Source organism: Aythya fuligula, chromosome 3 (genome assembly GCF_009819795.1).
Source record: "Aythya fuligula isolate bAytFul2 chromosome 3, bAytFul2.pri, whole genome shotgun sequence".
In the NCBI taxonomy this organism is placed as follows: Eukaryota; Metazoa; Chordata; class Aves; order Anseriformes; family Anatidae; genus Aythya; species Aythya fuligula.
This window is the reverse complement of record NC_045561.1, coordinates 48,865,044-48,884,075: the sequence shown is the minus strand read 5'-3', so window position 1 is coordinate 48,884,075 and position 19,032 is coordinate 48,865,044. Positions and strand designations below refer to the sequence as shown.

The following is a 19,032-nucleotide window of genomic DNA, read 5'->3' as shown; positions in this document are numbered from 1 at the left end:
CACATTATTATCTCCTTTATATGAGGAAATAAAAAATCCTTATCCCTGGATCTGTCTGTCAAGTAACCCAAGTTTTTCATAAGTTATTTTCAAATCCCAGCAAACATATTTACACCTATACCTCAAAAAAAAAAAATGCTAGTCAAGAAAAAAGTAGCCATCCTTCCTCCAAGAATTTTCAGTAGACTGTTATATTGAAGCTATTTAATATCTAAGTTTTCAGGTGTTTTACAGAAGACAACTTCAACTAGGATCAAAATCAAAAGCTTAGTAGAAAGATATGAAGATTATTTTACTGTCACAGAAACACTGTATTTGCAAACACAGAACGGAGGAACTTACGTTTTTCTGTGATCACTGTCCTGATGTCTGAACTGGAAGTTTTATTTTTCAAATTTTGAGCCAATGTAAAAACAGAATCAAGCTGAGGGTGCCGCTGGTCCAAATCTGCTTTTGTTATCTGTTGCGAATTAGGATACAATTTTTTTTTTTATTTTTTTTTAGGTACAAAAAGCAGAACGTAGTTAACAATGTCTGTATTATTTATACATAAAACAAAACACGTACATCTCCAGAGACAGACGGCTATACCATCACTACTACAACCCTTGAACTGTTAGAATATTATAGCACTGCTTTAAAGGGCAAAAGTATTCTGACTTAAAACTGAAAATTCTGAAGTAAAGGCTAACCTGTACAAACCACACAGATAACCGAAGTCATTGCAAAGTATGGCTTCACCTCAAATACTGTGTGAAGTTTTGGGCAACCCAATATAAGAAAGACAAAGTTATTAGAGTGTCCAAAGAAGAGATATGAAGATGATGAAGGGTCTAAAGAGCAAGATGTGTGAGGAGCACCTAAGGTCCCTTGGTTTGTTCAGCCCAGAGCAGAGTAGGCTGAGGGGAGGCCTCCTGGCAGCTTGCAGCTCCCTCACGAGGGGAGCGGAGGGGCAGGCACTGAGCTCTGCTCTCTGAGGACAGTGACAGGACCTGAGGGAATGGCATGGAGCTGGGAGGTTCAGGGAGATATCATTAAAAGGATCACGTCTCAGTGAAGAACAGGCACTGGAACAGGCTCCCCAGGGAACTGGTCGTAGCACTGTACATGCCAGAGTTCAAGAAGTGTTTGGACAATGCTCTCAGACATAGGGTCTGGTTTTTGAGTGGTTCTGTGTGGAGCCAGGAGTTGGACTCGATGATTGTTGTAGGTCCCTTCCAACTCAGGATATTCTATGATTCTACCCGCTTTTCACTCCCCCACTTATTATCATCTTACCAAGCTCTGATCTTTTATATATGCACACCATACAGATACACACATTTACAGGGAGAGGGTAAAGGCAGTGGAGGGACTTGTCCTTATGGGGAACTTCAACTTGCCAGACATCAACTGGGATTACCACACGGCCAACACGAGCAGATCCAGGAGGTTCCTAAAGCACCTCAATGATAACTTCTTGGTGCAGGTGCTAAGGGAGCCAACTAGGAAAGGTGTCCTCCTAGATCTGTTGCTGGAGAACAGAGAGGGTCTTGTGGGGGACATGGCAATTGGCGGCTGTCTTGGTCATAGCGACCATGAAGAGGTTGAGTTTAAAATTTTTGGTGACAGAAGGAAAACTGCCACCAAGACTTCAGCCCTGGGTATGGGGAGAGCAGACTTCAGGCTGCTCAGGGAACAAGTTAGCAAGGACCCCTGGGAAACTGCTTTTGAAGGCATTGGTGTCCATCAGTGCTGGTCAGTCTTTAAGCACTGCCTCCTAAAAGCACAGGCAATTCCAAAATATCGCAAGTCAAGCAGGCTACGAAGACGGTAAAGGGCTTAGCGGGAAAGACATATGAGGAGTGGCTGAGGTCACTTGGCCTGTTCAACCTGGAAAAGAGGAGGCTGAGGGGAGACCTCATCGCGGTCTACGGCTTCCTCATGATGAGGAGTGGAGGAGCAGGCGCTATTCTCTTTAGTGACCAGTGATAGGACCCAAGGGAACGGTGGCAAGCTGGGACAGGGGAGGATCAGGCTGGATATCAGGAAAAGGTTCCTCACTGAGAGGGTTGTTGCACACTGGAACAGGCTCCTTGGGGACGTAGTTATGGTACCAAGCCTGTCAGAATTCAAGAAGTTTTTGCACTGTGCTCTTCGTCATATGGTCTGAATTTTTGGGTAGACCTGTGTGGAGCCAGGAGTTGCACTTGATGATCCTTATGTGTCCCTTCCAACTTGGGATATTCTATGATCATGTTATTTTATGAAATTACAAATTACACTGCATGCCCACAGGAAGTTGTAGTTATCCAAACATTCCTAAAAAGATGCCATTTGTAGGAGTTCTTCAAAAAAATAGTAGTGCTGTCTACCTCACATCTTGCTCACAAAGGCAGGCAAGGAATAAACAGAAAATGGTAGAGAGGAGAGTGTAATATCAACAGATTTTTGAAGTGTAATTTGCAGGTTAAGCATTTACTGCAGTGTTGTTGTTTTTTGGTTTGTTTTGTTTTTTAAAAAGAAACAACAACAACAACAACAAAAAACATTATTAGCCTGTACATTCAGTAAAGAAATTACAACTGTCTAGTCTTCACTAAAACACATACTTTCATTCGTGCAATAGTCCGGTTGATCTCTTCAGCATTTCCCACAGTGACTATGTTTGACTTGAGCATCTGGTCAATCAATACCAACCAGTCAGCCAGCTCTGTTGTAGTTTTATCCAGATCAGCAGGTGCAGAAAGTTCCAAAGCCTGCTGAGTCTGAACAGGAATTTCCATTGAAGATGATAATAGCACCACCTTTTGGACATCTGAAACAGAGTTTGGGGTTTTTGTTAATGAAAAAAGATCACGGCCACAAGCACAATTTCAGGATTTTTTTTTTTTTTTGGTAGTTTCTATGAATATGTAACAGCAACTACAAAAAAAAAAATACATAGCAAAATTTGTATTTGAGGCTTTCTAACCACAAGAAACTAAGTTACCACAATGTTATTTGTTTTTTGTGAAGTTACAATTTCATTGCATACCAAGAGTCACTAGAATGAGTCACTCACAACACAAATGAGGAAAAAACTTCCAGAAGCAAAACAGCACTAATTCTAACAGAGTGAAGCTAAATCCTCTTTGGCGTGAATAGAAACTGATGCCTATTAAGCATACAAAGTTATTTGTCTAAAATTGTCTTCCTCCCTTTTTTATTGTGGCAGAAAGGTTTTCCCATTCTTGACTCAGAGTTCACTTAAGCACAAATATGTCAAGTTACTACAATAAATGCTCCACGGACTCAGCAATACACAGCTGTTCTAAAAAGGGGACAGATGCCCACTAGCTGAGCCCCACCCTTTCTATCTGTTCAACTTGACACTATGAAGAAGCAAGGAGAAATAAGCTCCAGCAAAACACCAAGTCAAACTAAGGTGGAGCATAAATATTACACACTTGCCTCAATCAAAGAAAGACAGAAGCTTTATTTAAGAAATAGCCTGCATGAAAGGGAAACAAGCTGAATCAGAGTCTTGAAAGGCTTAAATAAAAGGTGTTTGTCCTCCTTGAACTTTTTTTGGTGCTGCTGAATTTTATATATATATATACACACACACAGATAATTTACTGAAGTTCAAGAGTTTTTTTTTCAGGCAAGGACTGTCTTTTTACCTGATTTTCTAAAATGAAGACCTGGGCATCTTGTTTACACCATATCTGCTGATCTGCCTCCAATAACTTTTGAAAAGATTGCCAGTATCAGTGTCCAATACAAGAACACATTTTCTGACAGCTTCCCTTATGGGGTTTAGGAAAATAACTAGCTAGTAGATGAGAACAGACCTACCTGTGCCCATTCTGAGACAAAAGGTGCAGAATTACATTTATAGAACTGCAGAGAGTCTGCACACGGGAGATACTACAGAATTACATAGATGTAGGGAAAGTTTTTATAGGGTCTCAGTTACTAAAAGGCATGACCACAGTGTACAAATCCACTGGAAAATGATCTGTCAGAAACAGAGATGATTTGGCTTTTTTTCTTTATGTAGTACTCTGGCTCCTCATCTAAGTTTTACTAACCCAATTTTTCAATACATTTAGGGGAATGACAAAGAACACCCCCAAAACCTGAGTGACTTTTTTACTGCCCAGATCTTCCCTCTCTCTCCTAGTAACATGAAGGTAGGCCCAAGCAATGGATAACATTGCTTATTTCCACCTAAGTTCACAGGGAAGGTTTTCCTTTTTAGATTATTGTTAAAAAGGAAACAAAAAAAAATCACCCGAGGATTAAACTCAATACAACAGAAGGACTGGTCACTCACCAGAAGGCTTTGTCTGTGAAACAAGATGAGTCTGCCCAACAAATGCCTTCAGTTCTCTCAGTCTGTCAGGCACTTCTCTGAACACCTACAGCCCAGCAGAGAGGAACAAAAACAGTAAGACAAATCTATATTAATAACAAAAAATTGTGTACTAGAACACACAAGATGTTCTGTATCGCATTTGCTACAACAGCATGTTTCATATTTCAATGAAGTTTTTCAGAGTATAATTTTAAAGAAATAAAAATGCCAAGAGGTACTCAGGGTGTTTGTTATTCCAAAGTCTTCCAGTGCCTTACCTAAACCTTGGAGAAATAAATCAAGTGTTTTTAGATAGACTGTTTGCGTGGATTTTAGCGCCTAGCTAACAAAGCTATGACTCATTATTTGAGTACACTTCAAACAAATTATGATGTTTTGCTGTCATCACCAACAGAAAAGTAGAGAAATAGGTAATTAATAAAAAAGCAACCCTATTGTACTGAAAATAAATTGGCCTGCAGTTTCTAGAAGTGAGTGACTTAAAACCAATAGACAATGGAAAAAAAAAAAATCCCTATTTTCCATGTCTGGCTGAGTTAAAAAACAAAGTTAAAAATATCAAAAGCCCCTTTCCCCAGCAAATTCTTACCTCCCTTATCCATACTATAAATCCCAAATAATTCTGTTCCCTTTTTCACCTGTCTCTCTAAGCTCCACTTGAAAAAAAAAATCCAATTTTCTCTAACCAATGAGTTCTTTTCCTCTCATTGGTCAGTATGTGAGATCAAATTGGTACAGTTCACTACAGTTTTTAATTTACACTATCTATATTCAAGAAGAACCCCAGACACACTCGACTGAGGATTTTCTCTACGAGTTTTACCTCAGCTTCATTTGTTTTCTTCTTAGCAGCTGCAAACGTTCAACTTTCCTATAAAGCAAAGATTTATTGTGATACTCTCAATTTCAAATTAATGCTAGTGTTTGACTCAAATAAGTGAAATTGGCTGGATGGCCACGTTCACTGAGCTACAGACACTGGCTTGACATCTAGGTGAAAACCAGCAATGAGTGGTATCCCTCAGGGGTCTGTATTGGGACTGATACTATTTAATACACCTTTGTCAGCAGCATGGACAGTGGGACTGAGTGCACTGTCAGCATGTTAATGGACAACACTAAGTTGAGTCGTGAGTCAACATGCTGAAGGGAAGGGATGCCACCCAGAGGGACTCTGACAGGTGCGCCTGTGTGAGCCTCTTGAAGTTCAACAAGACCAAGTACAACGTCTGCATCTGGGATGGTGCAATCTCAATCATGAATACAGGCTGGGCAACGAGTAGATTAAGAGAAGCCCTCTGGAGAAGGAGGTACTTGGGGTACTGATGGAGGAAAAAATGAACCTGAGCTGACAGGTGAGCCTGTAGCCCAGAATGCCAACTGTATCCTGGGCTGTAACAAAAGTGGAGTACTGGATCCAACTCTGGGACCCCCAGCACAGGAGAGACAAGGACCGGCTCAGATAGGTCCAGAAGAGGTACATGAAGATAATCAGACGGCTGGAACACCTCTTCTGTGATGAGATGCTGAGATAGATGGCATTACTTAGCCTAGAGAATAGAAGGCTCTGAGAAGACCCTACAGCAGCCTTCTAGTACTTAAAGGTGGCCTACAGAAAAGATGAGGATAGACTCTATCAGGGAGCATCGTGAAAGGACAAGGGGGTAACAGTTTAAAACAAAGTGTAGGTTTAGATTAGACAGTACAAAGAAATTCTTTACACTCTACTAGAGTGTGAGGCACTGGAACAGGTAGCCCAGAGAAGTCATGGAAATGTGAAACCCAAATTCTGAGTACATTGCTATATTTTCAGCCTCACGTAAAAATGCTGAACAAATGAATACCTTATTCCATCTCACATTGAGGGACTGCAGGCTATCAGACAGTTTGTTTTTCTCCTGAAGACTGACATTTTTATCCAGAATAACTTCGGGTTCAGTTCTGTTCAACCATTCCAGTTTGTCTCCTTGTACTTCCATCTCTTCATTTAAGACCTAAAAAGTACAGAAGAGTTTTGGACTGAAGCCAAACACACACACTTAAACAGCAACAGGTAAAAAAGAGTTCTCCTTTTACTCCAATATTTAGAATTTTCCCTTGAAATACGTAACAAAAGGGGTATGGGCTGGTGTGTTTTTTTGGGGGGGGATTCTGTTATGTTTGGAAAATTTATTGAAATACCATCATCATTTTCTAACTGGAAAACATCCACGAAGCTGCAAATATAATAGATAAACTACCTACACAACCTCATATCATGCACTCCGATTCTCATCTCACAAGATGATTCTGTTTGATCACTTCTGGATGTACCATGTACCCAAAAGACAACATGCTGTCAATCAAAATTATCGCCTACCATAGTTTAAAAAAAAAAAAAAAAAAAAAAAAGCAAACAAACAAACAAAAAAACCTATGAGCCCACTCTTGTTACACAAGTACATGGTAGATCACTACCATCACAAGGAAAATTCTTCTTAAAAAAATGTGCTCTGAAGTTTTTTAAAAACTAACATAACCTTACAATTTGATTTTGATCAACTTCCCAAAGTCATCTTTCTCTTTAAAGATAAAAGTACAGGGCAGATCCTACAAAAAGAAGGTTATGCTTGGATGCACTTCCCATCAACTTTAACATAATTATGCTATTATTTGCCCATAGACCAAGAGCACTGTGGAGCAGGAATCACAAATTTTATCTTTAAGCACTGGAATAAACAAATTACAATAGCAAGTATACATTACGACTATCCACTCCAATATAGTGCCTTTGCTAAGTTTTCAAGGGTGTATTTTTTAAAAAAGTAGATGTTTTTTGTCCTTTTGTTTTTAATTTTTTGTGTTGTTGTTGTTTTTTTTTCCTTCCATATACTATAACCTCTTAGCTGTTTCAGAACCTTTATTTAGAAATCTCCATGTCATTCCCAGATTGTATTTATTCCTGACTGATCAGTTAACATCTGTTATTTCCACTTCCCCAGTAGTAGCTTTTAATAGCTCATCTCCCCTTTTTTATCTTGTCATCATCGGGTCTGTTCTTGTTGTTCTTTATTTGACTGGACAAAACAAGGTGAGCTCTCAAAGTTTCTTTATGTATGAGTTCACCCTCCTGAATAGCCCAGTAATCTCACCAGCACCTTTGTACTCCGAACTCACCTTCCCTTAATATGCATAACCATAATCCCATGCGACGTTCCTGCTGTAGCAGGGCTGAATATGGCACTTAGTAATTCCCTGTCAGTGTTTCTCTAGCAAATCTCCCCCCCACCTCCCCTTAATCTAGTTCTACCTTTCACTTCAGGCATCTATGTTAAGGTGGACCACAAGAATGAAGAAGATTTTCATGGAAGCTCATTAGCCATTACTCAATTGATATAAAAGACTGAACTTGTTTAGACATACAACAGCAACTAATTTACATCATTTATACGCATTTGTTGTAATTTGAAGGTTTTCCACCTGATGTGATCTAGCAGTAGACTTTTTTATATTACTTATTAATTTAAAAAAAAAAAAAAAAAAAAGTAAAGCAAGCGTGTGGGATTGACCATTCCTCCCATTCTTTCTAGGACTCCAGACGCATGCTCTTTCACCCATCCTAGAACCAAAGGTATTTTGCTGTCAAAGCCAGACACAAACAGGAAAAATACACGTGCGCATGCATCTAAGTAACACAAAATGACCAAAGTCTTTACAAGACTAAACAGCAGGTTAAATAAAATCTTAAACATGAAATACAAAGTATTAAAGCTGCCCAGTAAACTGACAGTGGCACATGCTCACCCACTGTAGAGACTTGTCAGTTTCTATTGGCTTTTTGCTGAAGTTTTCACAATTATTAAGTAGACTTGTAGATACCACCCTGAGTAAAATTCCACTTAATAATTGTATATATTTTATGTTTAATGTTTATTTCTCACTTTCTGAAACAGCCACCATCATCTGGCTAGATAATGTAGTTGTTAACTTGACCTGACTTCATTATTAGATGCTCCTTGCTTGGGTAAGTAAACTCACAGAACTTTCACACGACTGTAGTATTTCTTTGGCAAGTTACACTGTGAAAATTCCCCTCTCCAAAAGACATGTCCTGATACTTTGCATGAAACACACATGCATACACACACAAACAGATTTTACCTGTAATTCTTGTAAGTTTTCTTCATGGTTGAATGTAAATCTCGTGTCCAGAGCATTCTCTGCATTTTCCAACCAGCAACGCAGCTCATCGAGCTTCTTTCTGTAATCTATCAACTGCTGATTCTCTCCTTTTAACCTTAAAAATGAAAACAAAAAATCCATGTGCACTTCTGCAGTGAACATGGCATGCCAGTCCTGCATCTGATTAACAGTTGCATGCTTTTCAGTGGCCAAAGAACTTTAAAGAATTAATTCTAGTCACATCATTAAAACTCAACCTACTTTCAAATTAATACTACCACCTTAAAAATAGATAAATTTCAGTTCCAAAGTCACAAGATAGACTTTTAAAAGTCTGTAACAAACATTAAACATAAGTTATAGTAATGACAACACTTTCAGGCCTAATTATTTAAAGCCACAATAAGACCAATGTTTGTGAAAACATCAGAAACATCTCTAGACCTTCCAAGGGAAAAATCCCCCAAATCACACATAGCTTTAAAAGAACCTCTCAAACTAATTAAGAAAAATCTTATTCTGTTCTTCACTGTATCACAAAGTATTAAAATATGTATACATATGACCACATAAATAACTCCAAAAATAACTATTCATTCTAGGGATATATCCTCAATGTTAAAGAAATCTAATAGAATTGAGGGGAGAACCTTGTATTCTCAAGTACACTGAAAATTTGTGTATTCATCTCAGAAAATCTTGCACTTTGATCTTTTGAAGGAAATTTAAGACTTCTTTTCACAAGTGATTTTAATTTTGTTCAGAATATGCGTAGTCAGCTTAATTAAACTGTAGTGAACACAAACCTAAAGCTTTTGTTTTGTAGTATTGTTCTTGAATTCCACAATTCAGTTGTTTCAACTAGCCTATCTTTGACAATGCAAAAGCAGAAATCAAGGTAATGAACTTACAGTTCAGCTTCAGCCAGAGAAACTACATGAGTGTTGCTTCCAAAAAAACCTGTCTGGCTTTGTAATGAAATGATTGTGAAAACAAAGGAAAATATTTATAAAAAAATTTATATCAGTTTTTTATGGTTTTCATTCGGTGGGCTGCGTTAAACACTGACTTACTAGGCAGTCAACTGCAGCTGCATTTATGAGGAATCTGTTCTAGGAGATGGGTCAAAACAGACAAAAAAAAGAGGTCTGAATATCAGGAAAATTAAAATTAACGGCAGCATGCCATAGAATGTGCTACCCCTCCTACTCTCTTAGAGTCTTCTAAATGAGATTCTCCTCATCACGTCTGGTTAGACATCCAAATTTCTGATTAACTTATTACCTCTGCTGTCTATCCATGACCTCTGCAGTGATTGCTTTCCAGCGCCTATTCAGACCTGCCAGCTTCTCCTGCAGGAAGCTCCCATCTGTAGCAGAGAGTTTCTGTATGATCCCTTCCCCAGTTCTGTTCAATGCCGAAACACTGGTCTGATGGCTGCTGACTCCCTCTTCAAGTTCCTGTCAAAAGCATAAAAGCGACACAGAATTTTATTACTGACCTGAAGCGACTTTGATCTGTGGTTCATAACATGCAGAATGAATCCTGGGTATATATTATTTTACTGGAACAGGCACTTAAAGCCATCTCACTTAAAATTGGATGCTGTTGATTTACGTAATTAAGAGTCTGTTGTTATATCTGGTTTAATTTTCTAATGAGTGTCATAAAAAGAGGTAATGATACATAATAGGCTGCTGAATACTACTTAGGATCACAAGAATTCATTTAAACCAGTGTCAGAATTCACACTCCCTTTTGATTCCTTTCCTTTTAATGTACAGCACTTTCTAGTACTGCTAACAGATGGTGAGAATTTTTTTTAAGTACTTCTTCTCATAAGCCATGGCCATGACTATTTCTGTAACTTAGTATTTTAGCTAGGATAATTATATCCATGCTCCCCAGACATGACAACAAATCCATGAAACTGAAGGAAGTCAGAAGTTGTCAGGATCAAATCTTCAAATACCCCTAACAACCGTAAAAAGCTTACATTGTTAGTACAAATATCTCTGCAGCTACAATAGAAACAAGGTAATTCAAGAAGGAGACAGGAAATGCCCTAGAAAAAAACTCCAAGCAGTAATAAGGATAAATACAAACTATACGTTAGGATAACTCTTGGATAACCATTTCTCACAAACAGAAAAAATATATGATTCTTAAACTTATGTTTTCTTCCCTTTAACAGGGTGTAGTTTAGTTAAACAGAAAAGCCTGCCCTTCCATAATGAGGATCCAGAGAAACATCAGGGGATCAAATTGTAAAACTGAAGTCAGAAACAGTCAAATCTATGGTACCCATAACTGAAATCTAATTTTCTGGATTACTTATATGAAGCAGGATCTTGAAAAATAATTAGTTTAAAAATATATAACTTTGTAAGTTATAATTGACCATAATTGGGTTCTGTTCTTCTTCTTTTAATTATGAATAGGAAATAAATGAAATACTGTGCTTCATTTCTTAGCTTATTAACATAATTTTAAAGTCATAACGAAACAACAAAAATGATGCCAACATTTGCATTATCAAATTATCTCCAAACCTTCCACAATAGGATTCATACTATAAGGTTGAGTCGTGATCATCCCCATGAACCATTTTGAACTGCAATTGAAAATTACATAATTGCACAGTCTTAACAGTAGACATCTACATAGAAAACTACAGTTTTAGACAAAAAAAAAAAAAAAAGTAGGTTTTCCAGCTTGCCCAGTTTCTGGGCATATTGTACATACCTGCTGATGCAGCCCAGCTGTCTGCAGATCCAGGCTGCCATCTGGACCACGGGCGTCAGCTAATAACCCTTCGGCTTCAGTTATCCACTGGGAGAGGTCATTGAGATCACAGTGGAATTGTCTCCATGCCTCAATCGCTCTATCAAAGCAACTGTAGGAAAACAAAGTTGAAAAATTATCCAAATGTTTCAGTGGGAAAAAAAAAATAAGATTCCTGTTCTAGTGATATTTAAGAATTCCATACAACTTGCCTCGTGAAACAGGAAGACTAGCATATAGCTTGGATAATCGAGTCCCAGCACTGAGGGCTCCCTGACGTAGTATTAGCTGGTAAAAGCCCACAGCACAAACTATCATTAACCCCCAGCTAAAGGAAAAAAGGCAGTCCTGAGTGAACTTTTGTTTCTATCGCTTAGAAAAATAAAGATTGATTAGCTGCATCAAATTGGTCTGCAGAACCTTTTTTTCTTTATTATAAAGCAGTTCAGATATCAGACAGCATGAAACATGAAATATGATTAATTGCTCAGATTTTTTTTTCTAATTTATAAACTGTGAAGTGCTGGTGCCTGGAATTTAATAAGTGAAGGTGATTTTGACTATATAGGGCTGACTGTATTACCAGCAGACCTGCACAAGTAGTTCTTCTATAATTGAATCCAACAATTTCCCATGCATTTTGCTATTATTACCATATTTGCAGCCTCAAATTAATGTGCGGCTTAACTCAAAGGGTAACATTTTCAAGTATGGAAAAGGCTGAATTGCTATAGTCAGAAAGTTGTTTTTAATTAAGTGACAGGTCTACAATGTTAACAGACCAACAAACAACTATCCGTGAACGTTAAATAAGAAAACCATGTCAGAAAAGTATAGTGAGAGACTCGTTTTCAATTTATTGATCGCTAACAAAATGTTAGCAATTACAGAACAAATAGGACAGATGTCTCAAGAGACTTGAGACAAAACATAAGACATAAGACTTACATCAACTCTTGCAGACTAGATAGTACCATTCCCAAGTAATAAAACCAGCCTTCTTTAAAGACATGGGAGGCCAATTCTCCCGAGAATCAGAGGGTCCTTGCTGATGTGAGGGGAAGAAAGACCTCACCTGCAGCCCATTACTTTTTCTTAAACAACTTCAACAGCAAAGACTTGAGGGTTATTGTGTATATACAAATGTAATCTGAAATCAGCAGTATAACAACAAAGGCTTGAAAGAGCTATGTTGCATTTATTTTCTTCACTAATTAAATTCAGCAATCCCAGAGTTCTAATGAGATTATTTTCATCAAAATTCTTATCTCATTTTTATCAAGGATTATCCATATTTTCTGGTACTTACAAGTGTTTTTTTTTTATTGTTATCATTCTTCATATTTATAATTCTAAGAAGAAAGCCTAAGAAAATCTCTACATTATTTTTTCTGACCCTATTTCCTAGGTTCTACCACTTCAGATACTTATGCATACCTCAGAACAATACACTAGACCAGTCTGTAGACTGACCCTAAATCTTGTACTCCTTTTATTTCTCAGGTACATTTTACAAGCTTTAACTGAACATATTATCTCAGGACAGTAGCTAATTTCACACTTAATGAGAAGAGATATTCTAAGCACTTGAGATAGTTTAAAAGAATACTTTAATGGCTTCCTTCAACATGAACATTTCTGAGGGAGCTTTGCACACGACTTTTTCCAGAATCTAGAGTTTTAAAATTTTACAAGGAGAACGTTGAAAATACAAAGCTTTAACTCCTCTGACATCCATTTCCTGCCTACAGCTCCAACAGCATTTTGTGCACCCAGCTGAAGTTTCTGGCTCCTGTTTTGAGCCAGATGCACCTGCTGCTGTTTCACCATGCAGTCTGCCTCAGCTGAAGGATTAAAGTCCGAAAGTCCTGTCACTATGGCACCAAGATTTGGCTACATCCAGCCTCCTCAAAGGGAAGGCACTTACTTCCAAACCACAGCTCATTCCCAAACCACCAGCACTTGTAGCTCTGGTGGAAAGTCTACGGCAGAAGCAGCAGAACAAGTGAACCAGCACTGGTTTGAGCATGCAGCTCAACGAGTTGTTAGGTCTGTACATATACAGACACACACACAAAAAAAAAAAAAAAAAAAAAAAAAAAAAACAACGTTTTATTTTACACGGGTTTAATTTAAACTGCAGTCAATCGGATTTAGTTGAGCCGTTAAAAGCCTTGGTAAGTGTCATTCAGTTATAGTTGTTTGGCTACATCTGAGCTTTTATACAAGGTTTAACTACTTAGCTAGTACTCAATCACAAAATCATTACTACCTCAGAATACTAAATCAGTCTTTTGCAAAAGACTTCAAATGCCGTTCTATTAATTCTGTCAAAATCTCCATGCACCCCAGAAACAGAAAAAAGACAGAAGTGATTAAGGAGATGGAGTTTTCTAGTCTTCTTTCTTATACTTAGGGAAGAATGGAAAAAACAAGAACTTTCAGTTAAAAAAACAGTAACTTCACAGTAACAGAAAAGGTTTACAAATATTAATACCAAAATACAGTGTTTTAACATTGATGCTAAAACTGTCTTCATTAATCGAAATACATCCTCCCATTAACATTGCAGCACTTAAATTTAAGAAGTTATATACCATTTTAGTTTTAGCAGTCCCTTTTGTATCAAAACCATGCCCAATAACATTCTCATTAAGATGCAAAGCTTTACAAATGGTAGGAAGTTCAAGATTAATTTGTACTCAGTGAACCAAGTGAGGGGGTGATTTGTTGTATTTTGCCAGCTAATCAAAAACATTGAAGTTACTCTGATACGGTTATCACCTTCAATGGGAAGGTTAGGTTTCTGGTTAACCCTGACTACTTAATGAAATGAAGCTTTAGTAGTAAATGAAATTTTATTGATATTTACAAAAGGATAATAATGTGAAATTAAGTTACAGGGCACAAAAGGCATAACTGAAGCCCATTGTGCCTTGTACCTATGAAGACAACAAAAATAGCTGCATATAGCCAGGTACCAGGTTCTAGAGCACTTGTCCCCAAATGTATCAGATGACCAGTGGCAGCCAGCAAGAACCCAAAGTGATACCCAGCTAGCAACACTATTCTAAAATTAAAATATGGTGAAACCACATTGATGCATTAGAAGTCTTGATGCTTCACTGACCCAGTGGCCAAGAACTTCCTGAAGTCCCTGCTCAGACAACGACACCAACCAATTTTGTATTCCTATGTATACCCCAGTGCTCTGCAGCTTGCATGACACATGCTTCCTAAAAGCACCTCTTCAAAATACAATACCAACCATGTTTGATATCAGATTTCTGATGCTACAACGCAAGTGAACATGGCTAGACATGGCATTGTACTCTACAGAACTTCTGCATCAACCATCATCTTATTTACATTAACATTAAAAAGCAAATGTAACTCCAGTATGAAAATTCACATTTAATTTTAGTTTTCATATAACCATCTTCAGTCATAAAGTTTTTTCAATAGCAGCAATCCCAGTATCTACTGCTGTTTGTACTGTATCTTCAACTTATTGGTAACTTCCTGAACACACATTCACTATTTCCAGCTTAAAATTCTTGCAGAGCCAGCCTATGCCTTTCTGACACACTCATCCACGTGTGACAAGGTGGTATAGAGTTTGATTTTAAACAGTTAAAGATGTTGCAGATAAGACATTTTCTGTTTAGAATATCTTCTGTATAAATTAAAGTTTAAGTTGTATTTTTTTCTCCCACTTTTGGGGATAAGTGATATTACAACTATTTGACGTTTTTGTGGAAAGCAAATAGGAAATGCAGCATTTTTCCTGAGCATGCACTGCAATATTCTCTTGTTCTTTCAAATACAAAACAGTATAATACAGTAATCTCTCCTCCTCAACTATTGACAACAGAGATATTAGCAGCTATCATACATGAAGTTGAACTCAATGATCCTTGTGGGTCCCTTCCAACTCAGAATATTCTATGATTCTAAGCTATATTTTAAAGACCTTTCCTTGCAAGTTCCCTCCCTCCTTCAAAAGGACCACGGGCTTTGAATTCTTTGTTAAAAGATTTCTCACCTAATGTTTTTTCTGCTGGAACTTTTATTTGCAATATACCCTTACAAAAGCTTTACATTTTATGAACAAAATATTCTACACTATTAAGTAAAAATAATCTCTACAAAAGTATCCAAACTACCATTTGCATGGTAGCTCTTTCAGTGTTCAATAATTCTCGCAATTAATCTGTAATACTGACATACTACAGTTGATTATTCCCAAACTTTGCCTTCATTGTCAGAGTACGTTTTTACAACACTTATGTTCCAGGATAAAATATTTATCACTAGGTCACAGACACCAAACACCCTTGACTTACCACTTCCGATCATTGTACATCCGATTAATTCTGTCCCATTCCGCATTCAGCTGGGTAAGTGCATCTCCTATTTGTATCGCCTCGGGCCCAGATGCTTCCAGAATAACATCAGGCTGCTTCTCATGTATGACCGCAATCTGATCCCCAAGTTTATCCAAAGTATCTTTTACATTCTGCAAGTACGATAATAACACAAGCCATCAGTAAAGCCAACACCAGCAAGGTGAAAAAAGTACCAGAAAGTAACCTCTTCAAAATGCTGTTTCGAAACAGTACCTACAATAAGACCATGACTGTTAGCAGTTCATAGATTAAATCATCTATAGCAGCTGAACTTAACAGTAAGTCACATCTTCTTAAGCATGTCTTCATTTATTTTTTTTAATTAAGACAATGAAATACTTTATACAGGTAAATCTTTTCCTGAGGAAAAAGGTCATACCATACTTTTCAAAGCACTACCTTTTTAAACAAATCCACATCTGTATCATGAGGACACTGTACATATTCCTTTCCCCATATAAAAAAAAATAGCTACCAGATTTGATTTTGTTTCAAATAACTGATAAGCACAGAACTGTGAAGGCAGAAGCTACATAAGAGTTAGTTTTAGATTTAAATGAAAAAGTTAAAGTAATGAATAGCAAATATCAGTGAGCTACGATATAGGTGTGCCTGAAAACCAGACACCGCTGTAAGACTGCCTTTGCATTCAGAGGACAAACCAACCTTGCAAACAGTGCAATTTACTTTAATTTAAAACATCAGCACTTATAAAAATCTGCTATTTGCTTCTTCTGAAAAGACTTTAGAATATACCAAAATTTCAAAATCAGATGAGACCTGCACCTAAATGATGTATTTTAAACCCATCTTGACATAAACACTCCCAGTCATACTTAAGGGAATGTGCAAAGTAAACAATGAAGAGAAAACCTTATCAATAAAACAAAAGAGTAGCCAACTTGGACTGGCATCATTCCCCTATTTGTTTAGGAAGACAAAGAACAAATACAAAACATGACTGCCTCATGGAGCAAAACAGCTTTGAAATCCAAATGTTCTGCTGTTCCTGGGCTATTAAAAGGTAAATGTTCAAAATAATGCACAGCATAAAGCATATGGGAAGCTAGTAAGTGAGCTAGCAAGCTATTCTTCCTTTCATTCAGCTGCTTTTATTTAAAAAGGAATTACATGGTGTCAGGATGTGTACAAACATGTCCAGGAAAAAACAAAAGCGGCCAGTGTTTCCTCCATCACAGTACCATGCTGAACAAGAATTAATCAGCAGGAATAATAAGGTATCAGGAAAACATATGGAAAGCACATAGGATGCCAGAAGGTAGGTATGCAGCAAAAAGAAAAACAGGTGGGAAAAGTGGACAGTGTAAAAATTCTGAAAAACTTTTAAAGGACATGTATAATAGCTGCAGAAACAGCTGAACTAGCTTTAGGTGAGAGGCAAAGCCTGACTACCTCAACTATAAGGACACATGAACCCCATCACTATGCTTTTCAACCCACATAGGTACATCCCCACTGCACCACATCATGTGCAATTCCCATGTTCTACGGATGTTTTCTCTAGAAATCTCTGCATCATGCTCCTTTGCATGCTCAGAATTAACTAGAGGACTCAGACTCCTGCATACTTAACTCACATGTGACAGCAGGATTCAGTATTTTCAAGCAAACTTTCTTCATCCCCTTTTGAACAGCAAATTCTTAGCTACTTCCTCATTGTTAATCACACAGGTAAATCCACAAGCTGGCAATGAGAAGTAGTGGGAGCTTAAAACTGAGCACATACTGGTTCTTGCTCATCAGAGCAGGTACTGCTGCCTTGTTGCCTCATTTATAGCTCCATAAAAAGTAAAGAATCTCCCTTTCTCACACTTCCTGTGTAAGGAATTGTTTTTACATTACAAAGAACAGCTATAGCTGTTATAATCACCTTTAGTGTTTCTCTATATAATAAGTGGGCTATATGATGAAAGACTTGACAGTTTATCCAACTGAAAAAGTCAAACCCTTTTCCTGCTCCCAACTTTTCCCCACAGCTTTCACTCTTCTCCACTGTACATTCAAAAGATAACAAGAACTAGCCATAAATCTGTCTCGTTCTGTAATTCTCAGTGCATGTTTGATCCAGCATGCAATGAACAAAAATACAAATACAGCCATAGAGCTACTAATGTATTTTTTTCTGCTGATATTCCCTTCTTTCCTCCTTCCCTCTGAATGTAATGCTTAGACATGCAATACCTTCAGTGCATCTTCCTGAGTTGAAAAATCCTCATAGACGCCAGTGTTTAGCTCGGGTGTATTCAGCAGCAGTTCAACATCAGCCATAGCTAGCAAGACTTTGTTGATTTCAACCAGGTATTCAGCTGAAAAAGGCAAGGTCCTAACCCCTGCGGCAAAGTGGCCTTTTAACCTCTGCTGGACAGTGATTGCCTAGAAAATGAAAGTTCATTTTGTACTTCAAAGAGAAAGAAACTTCATGAAAAAAAGTCATAAATTAATAGACTATATTCAGAATTAAAATTTTCTAAATTAAAAGACAAAACAAAGGCCTCTCTAGCAAAGTTGTATTTTCAGGAAGTTCCAAGCCCTGCAGAGAACTTTATTTATTCAAAAAACAAGTTACAAAACAGTAAATAGCATGCTTCACAATAAGGCTTTATTATTCTTTATTAAAACTCTGGGGAAGTGCACTGTTGTTGTTTCTCTCACCTTGATTCTCATCTTGCCAGTAGTTGGAACTTCTTGATTGGACCTACATCTAGTTGCCATTAAGAGCCATCATCTATCTGCCTTCCTCATCATCAAGGACTCCCCTAAGTTACCAATTTACCTATGCAAACTCATTTTCTCTCCACATTCTTCTCAGTAAGCACCTGCATTAATGTTTACCAACCATTTGTAAATAAATTAGTGCTCTACCGGTACTACAGTACCACTTATTACTGCAAAACGAATATTAACTCCTCAAAACCTTGGCAACTGTTACCTGCTCTGGCTGTTAAACCAGGCTATCTAGCCAAGTACCATGTTAGCAGATTAAAAAAAAAAAAAAAAAAAAAAAAAAAAAGCAAGAACAGTAATTTCATGCAGCTTTTCTTTGGATGATAAATGATACCCTGAATCTGAAGAGGCCAGCTGTAAGAAGTTGTACACTGCCACACATAGCAAAGGTAGAAGTGTGTGAAGCAGGTACTCCGATGACAGAAGACAGTTTCTTGCTGAAAAGGTTTCCTTTCCAACAGGATTCTGCTAACATCCCTGAGAAGAGCACAGTTCTTTAAAATCAACGATGAAAAAGTAAACCACCTCTAAATACCAATGAATTCAAGCAACTTCTATGTCACCATCCTGCATTTGATGAAATTGAATTAT

General features: G+C 37.5%; 1 protein-coding gene across 3 annotated transcripts in view; it reads right to left on the bottom strand.

The window, feature by feature from the left end:
* Window positions 1-19,032, bottom strand: part of UTRN (utrophin) — a 366,152-nt gene that overhangs the window by 219,776 nt on the left and 127,344 nt on the right. For all 3 annotated transcript variants that reach the window (XM_032185295.1, XM_032185296.1, XM_032185294.1), the window contains 9 exons: window positions 17,899-18,090; window positions 15,634-15,806; window positions 11,249-11,399; window positions 9,788-9,963; window positions 8,483-8,618; window positions 6,187-6,336; window positions 4,301-4,385; window positions 2,592-2,797; window positions 343-460 (listed from right to left, as the gene is read on the bottom strand). In XM_032185295.1, coding sequence (XP_032041186.1) covers window positions 343-460; window positions 2,592-2,797; window positions 4,301-4,385; window positions 6,187-6,336; window positions 8,483-8,618; window positions 9,788-9,963; window positions 11,249-11,399; window positions 15,634-15,806; window positions 17,899-18,090 — 1,387 coding nt within the window. The remainder of the gene's footprint in view (window positions 1-342; window positions 461-2,591; window positions 2,798-4,300; window positions 4,386-6,186; window positions 6,337-8,482; window positions 8,619-9,787; window positions 9,964-11,248; window positions 11,400-15,633; window positions 15,807-17,898; window positions 18,091-19,032) is intronic.